The following is a 12,815-nucleotide window of genomic DNA, read 5'->3' as shown; positions in this document are numbered from 1 at the left end:
CAGTATGATTTCCCTAGGAAATGGAGAATTTAGTGTCTTTTGAATGGAAATATTTAGAATTGGAATTTTGAAGGAAAAATGGAGGAAATTATGTTATTATGCAGTGTAATTATGGAATGTATTGTGAACTGGGAATGAAAATAAGGTTTGCTATTGGTTATATTCTTTAGCATGGACATGTATTTTCATGGTTACTTAATTTGGTGGAGAACAAATTTTAATGAATTTGGATTTTGTGAACTTTCAGGTTTTTAGAGATTGGATAGAAATAAGGTTCTCTGAGGTGGGGATGTAGTACCATACAACATAAAATTAGGCATGTAGGTCTGAGATGTTTTAGTTCTCAGACTATAACAGCAGTTGCTTATATATATGGTAAATGATTTTCTGTGTTTCTGCTTTGGCTTCATTTGTGCAGTATTCTGTGATTCTGACAAGGGTGGATGTCTGGGGATTACTATAACAGAATTGAATGATGCCTAGAATGTAGTATTATTGTGAGGCTGCAGCTTGACTGTGCCTTGGGATGCCTCAAACCTCATATTGAAAGTATGAATCCTCAGAGAAATGGGTTTTCAGTTTGAGATTAACTGATCATAGTAGAATGGTTCTTAGAGACCTCATATTGTGGGCTCGAAAGACCTAACTATTAGTAATGCTTGGATGAGGGGCTTAATTTATGTAGCACACTTGTGTTTGGGTAAGAAAAAGAACTTGGGTAGACGAATTTGATAACACTAAAAGCCAACACTTCTCCCTTGCTGTCATTTGGGGGTGGGGGTATAGGTATAGATTTTTTTTTTTTTTTTGAGACGGAGTCTCGCTCTGTCGCCCAGGCTGGAGTGCAGTGGCGCGATCTCGGCTCACTGCAAGCTCCGCCTCCCGGGTTCACGCCATTCTCCTGCCTCAGCCTCCCGCGTAGCTGGGACTACAGGCGCCTGCCACCACGCCCGGCTAATTTTTTGTATTTTTTAGTAGAGACGGGGTTTCACTGTGTTAGCCAGGATGGTCTCGATCTCCTTAGGTATAGATTTTATGTTTGTTTATGTTATGTGGGGTATTTAGAGATCCTTAGTATTCTTCAATGGAAAGGGCCAGGGAGACCAGATCTTCATATTTTCAGGCTAATTGCTGAGAGATTTTCCTGCTCCTCTAGTGAGATCCCTTGGGTCTAGGCTCCCCGGACTCACTTCCAAACAATTGTGCTGAGGATTAAAAGGATGAACGCACAATTGCCAAACTATCCCCATGCTTTTAAGAAACATTGTTATTTTATTTTTGCATTCCTTTTTATAAGCCACGTTAGTCTTCTCCAAAGCTATGACTGGGACTGGTGGGATCATTTGTTCAAATGACTGTTGTTGGGGTCATTTGTATTAAAGTAGAAGCCACATAGTAGTGCAGGGAGAAGACAGGGTCTTAGAATATAAAACAAGATGAGTCAGAAAATGACTTTTGGAAAAAAAAGTAGTAGCAGGTTCAGGTCAATCGGGGAGTCTTAGTATACTGCTGAACAGGTTTCTGTCATTCATCTTGGGGTGAGATAAATTAAATAAATGCAAGATAATTGAGTCAGAAAGATGCAGGACCTTGGAATCCCAGGCCTGTGGATCCAGGGAGGGACAGTGAGATAGAATGAGGTTAGATCAGTATACTGCTGAATTCTGCTGTGCTCTGGCATGGAGTTATCCTTGGTGAAATTAAATCAGTATAACTCTGTATGAGTGAGTGAGATTAATGAAACCTCTGTCTGATGTTCTTGGGATTTAGCATTTAAAGGTTGCTTACTCTTTAAATCAACCAGGTTCCTCTAGAGACCTCCAAGAACAAAAACTATCTTGCTCTGGAACTCAAAGCACAAGGATATAGGTTAGACATCATTCCCAAGTGTCCTTCCTCCCTACAACCTTCTCACCCCTGACCCACAAAACTTCATGAAATTAAGAGCTATTGCCCTTTCTCACAAAAGGTTGGTGCTGTCCTCTTTAAGTGATAACTTCTGATTTATAATCATAGACCATTAAAATTCAAAGAGATACTTCAGGCTTGTCTTTGTGGAGGTGGAGTTGGTATCTCTGGATTAGTGGTGTGGTGCTGGTTTTTACTGACTTTTTTCCTAAAGAAATCACTTTTCTGAAGTATCTTTTCCTTTTGGGATGTCAGAAGAAGAGAGCTGGCAGTAGATTTCTTCCAAAGAGGAAGGAAAGAACTCTTAAAGGATTGGTGATTTGGAAAATATCTGTCAGCTAGCTTTCTTGCCCTCTGAGCCAGCTGAGTGGCAAGTGGGGCATTTGTTTCCTGCTCTTATTAAAAAAAAGTATTCCTCTACTACTTACAGCATATTTATACAGAGATCTATGAAAAAATGAATGGTTATATAGATAAATGAAAATGTTTGCTTTTTTGCTGTTGATGTTTTTGATTTTTTTTCTTTTTTTTTCTTTTATTATTATACTTTAAGTTTAGGGTACATGTGCACAATGTGCAGGTTAGTTACATATGTATACATGTGACATGCTGGTGCGCTGCACACACTAACTCGTCATCTAGCATTAGGTATATCTCCCAATGCTATCCCTCCCCCCTCCCCCACCCCACAACAGTCCCCAGAGTGTGATGTTCCCCTTCTTGTGTCCATGTGTTCTCATTGTTCAATTCCCACCTATGAGTGAGAATATGCGGTGTTTGGTTTTTTGTTCTTGTGATAGTTTACTGAGAATGATGATTTCCAACTTCATCCATGCACCTACAAAGGACATGAACTCATCATTTTTTATGGCTGCATAGTATTCCATGGTGTATATGTGCCACATTTTCTTAATCCAGTCTATCATTGTTGGACATTTGGGTTGGTTCCAAGTCTTTGCTATTGTGAATAGTGCCACAATAAACATACGTGTGCATGTGTCTTTATAGCAGCATGATTTATAGTCCTTTGGGTATATACCCAGTAATGGGATGGCTGGGTCAAATGGTATTTCTAGTTCTAGATCCCTGAGGAATCACCACACTGACTTCCACAATGGTTGAACTAGTTTACGGTCCCACCAGCAGTGTAAAAGTGTTCCTATTTCTCCACATCCTCTCCAGCACCTGTTGTTTCCTGACTTTTTAATGATTGCCATTCTAACTGGTGTGAGATGGTATCTCATTGTGGTTTCGATTTGCATTTCTCTGATGGCCAGTGATGATGAGCATTTTTTCATGTGTTTTTTGGCTGCATAAATGTCTTCTTTTGAGAAGTGTCTGTTCATGTCCTTTGCCCACTTTTTGATGGAGTTGTTTGTTTTTTTCTTGTAAATTTGTTTGAGTTCATTGTAGATTCTGGATATTAGCCCTTTGTGAGATGAGTAGGTTGCGAAAATTTTCTCCCATTTTGTGGGTTGCCTGTTCACTCTGATGGTAGTTTCTTTTGCTGTGCACAAGCTCTTTAGTTTAATTAGATCCCATTTGTCAATTTTGGCTTTTGTTGCTATTGCTTTTGGTGTTTTAGACATGAAGTCCTTGCCCATGCCTATGTCCTGAATGGTAATGCCTAGGTTTTCTTCTAGGGTTTTTATGGTTTTAGGTCTAACATTTAAGTCTTTAATCCATCTTGAATTGATTTTTGTATAAGGTGTAAGGAAGGGATCCAGTTTCAGCTTTCTACATATGGCTAGCCAGTTTTCCCAGCACCATTTATTAAATAGGGAATCCTTTCCCCATTGCTTGTTTTTCTCAGGTTTGTCAAAGATCAGATAGTTGTAGATATGAGGCGTTATTTCTGAGGGCTCTGTTCTGTTCCATTGATGTATATCTCTGTTTTGGTACCAGTACCATGCTGTTTTGGTTACTGTAGCCTTGTAGTATAGTTTGAAGTCAGGTAGTGTGATGCCTCCAGCTTTGTTCTTTTGGCTTAGGATTGACTTGGTGATGCGGGCTCTTTTTTGGTTCCATATGAACTTTAAAGTAGTTTTTTCCAATTCTGTGAAGAAAGTCATTGGTAGCTTGATGGGGATGGCATTGAATCTATAAATTACCTTGGGTAGTATGGCCATTTTCACGATATTGATTCTTCCTACCCATGAGCGTGGAATATTCTTCCATTTGTTTGTATCCTCTTTAATTTCATTGAGCAGTGGTTTGTAGTTCTCCTTGAAGAGGTCCTTCACGTCCCTTGTAAGGTGGATTCCTAGGTATTTTATTCTCTTTGAAGCAATTGTGAATGGGAGTTCACTCATGATTTGGCTCTCTGTTTGTCCGTTATTGGTGTATAAGAATGCTTGTGATTTTTGTACATTGATTTTGTATCCTGAGACTTTGCTGAAGTTGCTTATCAGCTTAAGGAGGTTTTGGGCTGAGACAGTGGGGTTTTCTAGATATACAATCATGTCGTCTGCAAACAGGGACAATTTGACTTCCTCTTTTCCTAATTGAATACCCTTTATTTCCTTCTCCTGCCTGATTGCCCTGGCCAGAACTTCCAACACTATGTTGAATAGGAGTGGTGAGAGAGGGCATCCCTGTCTTGTGCCAGTTTTCAAAGGGAATGCTTCCAGTTTTTGCCCATTCAGTATGATATTGGCTGTGGGTTTGTCATAGATAGCTCTTATTATTTTGAGATAATAATAAGATGATGATGATTATTATTATTATGTCCCATCAATACCTAATTTATTGGGAGTTTTTAGCATGAAGGGTTGTTGAATTTTGTCAAAGGCCTTTTCTGCATGTATTGAGATAATCATGTGGTTTTTGCCTTTGGTTCTGTTTATGTGCTGGATTACATTTATTGATTTGTGTATATTGAACCAGCCTTGCATCCCAGGGATGAAGCCCACTTGATCATGGTGGATAAGCTTTTTGATGTGCTGCTGGATTCGGTTTGCCAGTATTTTATTGAGGATTTTTGCATCAATGTTCATCAAGGATATTGGTCTAAAATTCTCTTTTTTGGTTGTGTCTCTGCCCGGCTTTGGTATCAGGATGATGCTGGCCTCATAAAATGAGTTAGGGAGGATTCCCTCTTTTTCTATTGATTGGAATAGTTTCAGAAGGAATGGTACCAGTTCCTCCTTGTACCTCTGGTAGAATTCGGCTGTGAATCCATGTGGTCCTGGACTCTTTTTGGTTGGTAAGCTATTGATAATTGCCACAATTTCAGCTCCTGTTGTTGGTCTATTCAGAGATTCAACTTCTTCCTGGTTTAGTCTTGGGAGGGTGTATTTGTCGAGGAATTTATCCATTTCTTCTAGATTTTCTAGTTTATTTGCGTGGAGGTGTTTGTAGTATTCTCTGATGGTAGTTTGTGTTTCTGTGGAATTGATGGTGATATCTCCTTTATCATTTTTTATTGCATCTATTTGATTCTACTCTCTTTTCTTCTTTATTAGTCTTGCTAGCGGTCTATCAATTTTGTTGATCCTTTCAAAAAACAAGCTCCTGGATTCATTAATTTTTTGAAGGGCTTTTTATGTGTCTCTATTTCCTTCAGTTCTGCTCTGATTTTAGTTATTTCTTGCTTTCTGCTAGCTTTTGAATGTGTTTGCTCTTGCTTTTCTAGTTCTTTTAATTGTGATGTTAGGGTGTCAATTTTGGATCTTTCCTGCTTTCTCTTGTGGGCATTTAGTGCTATAAATTTCCCTCTACACACTGCTTTGAATGCGTCCCAGAGATTCTGGTATGTTGTGTCTTTGTTCTCGTTGGTTTCAAAGAACATCTTTATTTCTGCCTTCATTTTGTTATGTACCCAGTAGTCATTCAGGAGCAGGTTGTTCAGTTTCCATGTAGTTGAGCGGTTTTTGAGTGAGTTTCTTAATCCTGAGTTCTACTTTGATTGCACTGTGGCCTGAGAGATAGTTTGTTATAATTTCTGTTCTTTTACATTTGCTGAGGAGAGCTTTACTTCCAACTATGTGGTCAATTTTGGAGTAGGTGTGATGTGGTGCTGAAAAAAATGTATATTCTGTTGATTTGGGGTGGAGAGTTCTGTAGATGTCTATTAGGTCCGCTTGGTGCAGAGCTGAGTTCAATTCCTGGGTATCCTTGTTGACTTTCTGTGTCATTGATCTGTCTAATGTTGACAGTGGGGTGTTAAAGTCTCCCATTATTAATGTGTGGGAGTCTAAGTCTCTTTGTAGGTCACTCAGGACTTGCTTTATGAATCTGGGTGCTCCTGTATTGGGTGCATATATATTTAGGATAGTTAGCTCTTCTTGTTGAATTGATCCCTTTACCATTATGTAATGGCCTTCTTTGTCTCTTTTGATTTCTGTTGGTTTAAAGTCTGTTTTATCAGAGACTAGGATTGCAACCCCTGCCTTTTTTGTTTTCCATTTGCTTGGTAGATCTTCCTCCATCCTTTTATTTTGAGCCTATGTGTGTCTCTGCACATGAGATGGGTTTCCTGAATACAACACACTGATGGGGCTTGACTCTTTATCCAATTTGCCAGTCTGTGTCTTTTAATTGGAGCATTTAGTCCATTTACATTTAAAGTTAATATTGTTATGTGTGAATTTGAACCTGTCATTATGATGTTAGCTGGTTATTTTGCTCGTTAGTTGATGCAGTTTCTTCCTACTCTTGATTGGCTTTACATTTTGGCATGATTTTGCAGCGGCTGGTACTCGTTGTTCCTTTCCATGTTTAGTCCTTCTTTCAGGAGCTCTTTTAGGGCAGGCCTGGTGGTGACAAAATCTCTCAGCATTTGCTTGTCTGTAAAGTATTTTATTTCTCCTTCACTTATGAAGCTTAGTTTGGCTGATATGAAATTCTGGGTTGAAAATCCTTTTCTTTAAGAATGTTGAATATTGGCCCCCACTCTCTTCTGGCTTGTAGAGTTTCTGCTGAGAGATCAGATGTTAGTCTGATGGGCTTCCCTTTGTGGGTAACCTGACCTTTCTCTCTGGCTGCCCTTAACATTTTTTCCTTCATTTCAACTTTGGTGAATCTGACAATTATGTGTCTTGGAGTTGCTCTTCTCGAGGAGTATCTTTGTGGCATTCTCTGTATTTCCTGAATCTGAATGTTGGCCTGCCTTGCTAGATTGGGGAAGTTCTCCTGGATAATATCTTGCAGAGTGTTTTCCAACTTGGTTCCATTCCCCCATCACTTTCAGGTACACCAATCAGACGCAGATTTGGTCTTTTCACATAGTCCCATATTTCTTGGAGGCTTTGTTAGTTTCTTTTTATTCTTTTTTCTCTAAACTTCCCTTCTCGCTTCATTTCATTCATTTCATCTTCCATCGCTGATACCCTTTTTTCCAATTGATCGCATCGGCTCCTGAGGCTTCTGCATTCTTCCCGTAGTTCTCGAGCCTTGGCCCTCAGCTCCATCAGCTCCTTTAGGCACTTCTCTGTATTGGTTATTCTAGTTATACATTCGTCTAAATTTTTTTCAAAGTTTTTAACTTCTTTGCCTTTGGTTTGAATTTCCTCCTGTAGCTCATAGTTTGATCGTCTGAAGCCTTCTCTCAACTCGTCAAAGTCATTCTCCGTCCAGCTTTGTTCCATTGCTCGTGAGGAACTGCGTTCCTTTGGAGGAGGAGAGGTTCTCTGCTTTTTAGAGTTTCCAGTTTTTCTGCTCTGTTTTTTCCCCATCTTTGTGGTTTTATCTACTTTTGGTCTTTGATGATGGTGATGTACAGATGCGTTTTTGGTGTGGATATCCTTTCTGTTTGTTAGTTTTCCTTCTAACAGACAGGACCCTCAGCTGCAGGTCTGTTGGAGTTTGCTAGAGGTCCACTCCAGACCCTGTTTGCCTGGGTATCAGCAGCGGCGTCTGCAGAACAGTGGTTTTTCATGAATGGTGAATGCTGCTGTCTGATCGTTCCTCTGGAAGTTTTGTCTCAGAGGAGTACCCAGCCATGTGAGGTGTCAGTTTGCCCCTACTGGGGGGTGCCTCCCAGTTAGGCTGCTCAGGGGTCTGGGGTCAGGGGTCAGGGACCCACTTGAGGAGGCAGTCTGCCCATTCTCAGATCTCCAGCTGCGTGCTGGGAGAACCACTGCTCTCTTCAAAGCTGTCAGACAGGGACATTTAAGTCTGCAGAGCTTACTGCTGTCTTTTTGTTTGTCTGTGCCCTGCCCCCAGAGGTGGAGCCTACAGAGACAGGCAGGCAGGCCTCCTTGAGCTGTGGTGGGCTCCACCCAGTTGGAGCTTCCCAGCTGCTTTGTTTACCTAAGCAAGCCTGGGCAATGGTGGGCGCCCCTCCCCCAGCCTTGCTGCTGCCTTGCAGTTTGATCTCAGACTGCTGTGCTAGCAATCAGCGAGACTCTGTGGACATAGGACCCTCCAAGCCAGGTGCAGGATATAATCTCCTGGTGTGCCATTTTTTAAGCCCGTCAGAAAAGCACAGTATTCGGGTGGGAGTGACCTGATTCTCCAGGTGCCGTCTGTCTCCCCTTTCTTTGACTAGGAAAGGGAACTCCCTGACCCCTTGCGCTTCCTGAGTGAGGCAATGCCTCGCCCTGCTTTGGCTTGCGCACGGTGCGCTGCACCCACTGACCTGCACCCGCTGTCTGGCACTCCCTAGTGAGATGAACCCGGTACCTCAGGTGGAAATGCAGAAATCACCCGTCTTCTGTGTCGCTCACGCTGGGAGCTTAGACCGGAGCTGTTCCTTGATTTTTTTTTCATTTATTTGTTTTCCTTTGATTTCGCCTCTCCCAAAGGTTTCAACTTGGCCTCCCTTCTGATCACAGGGGCATCAGTAAACATGGCTGGTTGATTTTGTTCTTGTCTTTCATGATTATACCATTATGTACAGTCAGTCTATTTTTCTCTGGATCAGCTGACTTCAAGGGTCTGACTTCACTCATTTTCTTCCTTATTCTCAAAGCAAGCAGTTATGCCTCTTTTTTATCTGGTGTTTGCCCCATCCTGTGGCCACTGGTCTCTGCAACCAGGAAGGGTAGCTAGACCAAGAGACTATACAAATGGGAGAAATCCTGCTTAATGTGGTCCTGCCTTTCCATCTGGCTGCCCTTCCTGGGTGCACTGTCCCTGTGCTGATGCAGTAGTCCCCTGCCCATGTAAATCCTCAGGGTCACATTACTGTGCCCTGATTTTAAAGATGGGAAAAGGTACAGTGAGTGCCTTTAGATACTCTTGAATCTGAGCAGCTCTGAACTGTGATTATGGAGATAAACTAGCCCCTGCTTTATGGTGGAGATATATAATAGGGAAAGGGTCAACCTTAGAGAAAAGGAAACCTAACACAGTACTTAAGAACTTAGGCCTTAGGATTAAGTAGACTTAGGTTTGGTTCCAAACTCTACCACTTGCTACCGTGTCATCACTTACAGCTCTGTCATTATCACTAGTTGTCCTTCCCAATGTCCCTTAACTACCTTTTCAGTCCTATCTCCTGCTACTCCCCTTCTCATTGTCTACCCTCTCCCTGCCCCTCAACACACACCTGTGTTTTAACCAGATAGAACTACCTGGAAGCTTCTTAGAAGGTAAAACCTCTAGCCCTATCTTCAGACCTATGAATTGCACTTTATGAGTATCCCAGGGTATTAAATATGCACATTGAAGTTTAAGAAGCACTGGTCTGGCTGGGCGCAGTGGCTCATGCCTATAATCCCAGCAGTTTGTGAGGCTGAGGTGGGTGGATTGCTTGAGGCCAGGAGTTCGAGACCAGCCTGGCCAACATGGCAAAACCTTGTCTCTACCAATAAATAAATAAATAAATAAATAAATAAATAAATAAATAAGGGCCAGGCGCAGTGGCTCACACCTGTAATCCCAGCACTTTGGGAGGCCAAGGTGGGTGGATCACCTGAGGTCAGGAGTCTGAGACCAGCTTGGCCAACCAGCCTGGTGAAACCCCATCTCCTCTAAAAATACAAAAATTAGCTGGGCATGGTAGCAGGCACCTGTAATCCTAGCTACTCGGGAGGCTGAGGCACGAGAATCACTTGAACCCAGGAGACGGAGGTTGCAGTGAGCCGAGATTGCACCACTGCACTCCAGCCTGGGCAACAGAGTGAGACTTTGTCTCAAAAAAAAAAAAAAAAAAATTAGCTGGATGTGGTGGCACATGCTTGTAATCCCAGCTTCTTGGGAGGGTGAGACACAAGAATTGCTTGAACCCAGGAGGTGGAGGTTACAGTGAGCCAAGATTGTGCCATTACACTCCAGCCTGGGCTGAGCAAGACTCTGTCTCAAAAAAAAAAAAAAAAAACACTGGTCTAAGCTACTTCGTGGAGCTTTGATTTTTAAAAGAAACTGTCACTGTCTAGCCTGTGACTGATGAATGTATGTGATTGCCCTCTGGAAAAGTATGATATGCTTGGCAATTTGAAGTATTCTTAGAATAATTATTTAAATTATTCCCAACTAAACTGTGTCCAAAATAGGTCCTTGATAAGCTAATCCTTACTTGGCCCCCTTCATTTCCAACCCTTTGAAATTCACTCTGCTCCTTTCTCCTGATCTTCTGGAAGTTTCTTTCTGAATCTAGAGAAACTCTCCTCACCAGAGAGGAATGATGTAAGCAGGCTCAATTAAATGCCCGCTATGTATAATGAAGCATATTGTTAGGTGCAGCATGGGACATAGAAGTTCAAAGACTATAGCTCTTGAGGATATTTTTATTTAGTTGGAAAGACAAGACAGAAACATTCAAAGTAAAGTAAATTTATTCTTTGTATTTAGGTAGCCCTTGTTCATCTACCTCTTGAAATTTTGCAATAATTCTGTGATGTTGGTAGGAAGGGAATGTGATGTTAGATAAGAAGTCAGATGGCCGGCACATCCATCCGACAGCCACACCACTGATATTAAGGGATTTGTTAATGTCATATGGCTCCTAAAGGGCTAGGATATGCATCCATGTCTTCCAGCTCCAAGTACGAGTTTTTTTCTTTTTAAAAAATATTGTGTCACATTATACCCTCTAATGCCAAATTCATTTAAAATAAAGAAAAAGCCATATAAGATTGCAGAAGTAATTTTGGTGGTTGTGGTAGTTAAGAGGCAAGAAATCATTTGAAAGAGTTTGGGGAGTCTTCAGTGAAGAAGGATAATGTAGCAGTACCTTGAAAGATGAGCAGGACTTATCTGGGCAGACAAAGAGGATGAGCAATCCAAGAGAGGGGATGAGACGGAAAAAAACACAGTATGTTCAAAGAATAATGATTAGACCAGTATCCTCAGGCGATGTGAAATCTAGATTGTTTCAGTACAGTTGAATGCGTCATCTAAATTTCCCAGGTGTGGGAATCAGTGTTTAGGGTAGAGGGATCACACAATTGGTTCCTTTTTTACTTCATGCTCTTGCACAGAATCCACTGTGTAGAATTAGGGAGACATGACTTCAGATACCTGACTGGTGGAATTAAAGGTGGGAGTTTCTAATCTGGGTTGTGTTTCATGGACTACCCCGTGTACTTTCTACAGGCAGTGTGTTGCTTGTTTTGGATAGTTGGGAGCAGCTTCGCTCACCTTAAGGAACTGTGGGTAGATGGTTTGCAGGACCACATACACACACAAAATAGCCGACTAAAGAAAGCGGTGGAGATTGAGATCAGTAAGTTTGATTTGGGAACAAAACCCTGGAGACTCTATAGGTAGGTGACTGTTGGGGGTGGACAGGCGCTGAAGACTTGGATTGGTTTAGACCTAGAAGGAAGTGGCATTTGATTGGTTATTATAAGTGAAAAGGGCCCCTCCCTGGGTGAGATATGCCAGCCCCATAATTAGGACCTGAAAATCTCTGCCAGGCCTGCCTTTGTGACGTGGCCCAGTCTACCTCAGCTATGGAACAGGCCTTGACTGGTGAGGCCCAAAGCCGGTGGCCCCGCAGAGGCGGGAGTGGGGCCATGGCTGAGGCGCCTGGGCCCAGTGGCGAATCCCGAGGACACTCAGCCACTCAGCTGCCAGCGGAAAAAACTGTCGGGGGACCATCGAGGGGCTGCTCAAGCTCCGTGCTCAGAGTGTCCCAGTTGGTGCTCCAGGCCATCTCCACTCACAAAGGGCTGACTCTGGCAGCTCTCAAGAAGGAGCTCGGAAACGCCGGCTACGAAGTGCGCAGGAAGAGCGGCCGCCACGAAGCGCCCAGGGGGCAGGCCAAGGCCACACTCCTCTGGGTCAGCGGCAGCGACGCCGTCGGCTACTTCAGGGTCTGGAAGGTTCCCAAGCCCAGGAGAAAGCCGGGACGCGCGAGGCAAGAGGAGGGCACGCGCGCTCCCTGGAGGACCCCAGCCGCGCCCCGGAGCTCACGGAGGCGCCACCAGCCCCTTCGCAAGGCGGCCAGGAAGGCCAGAGAAGTGTGGAGACGGAACGCGAGGGCGAAAGCCAAGGCCAATGCCAGGGCGAGGAGGACCAGGAGGGCAAGGCCGAGAGCCAAGGAGCCGCCGTGTGCCAGAGCCAAGGAGGAAGCGGGAGCGACAGCGGCAGACGAGGGGCGAGGACAGGCCGCGAAGGAAGACACCACGCCGAGGTCAGGGAAGGACAAGAGGCGAAGCTCCAAGCCCAGGGAAGAGAAGCAGGAGCCCAAGAAGCCCGCACAGTGGACCATCCAGTAGCCAACGCCGGCAAAAACCGACCGGACATCTAGCGGGCAGGGGAAGACTCCACTAAAGACTTCCACAAAGACCTCCCCTAAATCTGAAGGTCTTCCTGATCCAGTTGGGAATGCATCTTGTGGGAGCAGCTTCACTCCCACCGCGGACCAATGCCTTTCCCCCATAGGCCCCAAGAAGAGCGGCTGTCACACTCATTGAAATGAAATGGACCTCTAGACCACCTTGTGTCTGTTTCCTCTTTGCCGCACCTGGAAGGGAAGGGGTGGGTGGCGGTAACGTTCAGTGAAGACAGTAAATTAG

The 12,815-nt window shown here is 43.5% G+C and overlaps 1 protein-coding gene across 1 annotated transcript; it reads left to right on the top strand.

Annotated features, from left to right (window-relative positions):
- Positions 1 to 10,920: 10,920 nt before the first annotated feature.
- H1-7 (H1.7 linker histone) lies at positions 10,921 to 12,735 on the top strand. The gene has a single exon (XM_004053041.5). The coding sequence runs from the start codon at positions 11,748 to 11,750 to the stop codon at positions 12,513 to 12,515; it is 768 nt and encodes a 255-aa protein (XP_004053089.1). The 5' UTR covers positions 10,921 to 11,747; the 3' UTR covers positions 12,516 to 12,735.
- The last annotated feature ends 80 nt before the right edge of the window (positions 12,736 to 12,815 follow it).

The sequence above is a fragment of the Gorilla gorilla genome, chromosome 10 (genome assembly GCF_029281585.2).
Source record: "Gorilla gorilla gorilla isolate KB3781 chromosome 10, NHGRI_mGorGor1-v2.1_pri, whole genome shotgun sequence".
Lineage (NCBI taxonomy): Eukaryota > Metazoa > Chordata > Mammalia > Primates > Hominidae > Gorilla > Gorilla gorilla.
The sequence above is the reverse complement of the archived record's forward strand: the minus strand, read 5'-3'. Positions and strand labels throughout refer to the sequence as shown.

Bases quoted from the DNA above. Each gene is read 5' to 3' on its own strand.
- H1-7 (XM_004053041.5), top strand. From the start codon at position 11,748: ATGGAACAGGCCTTGACTGGTGAGGCCCAAAGCCGGTGGCCCCGCAGA.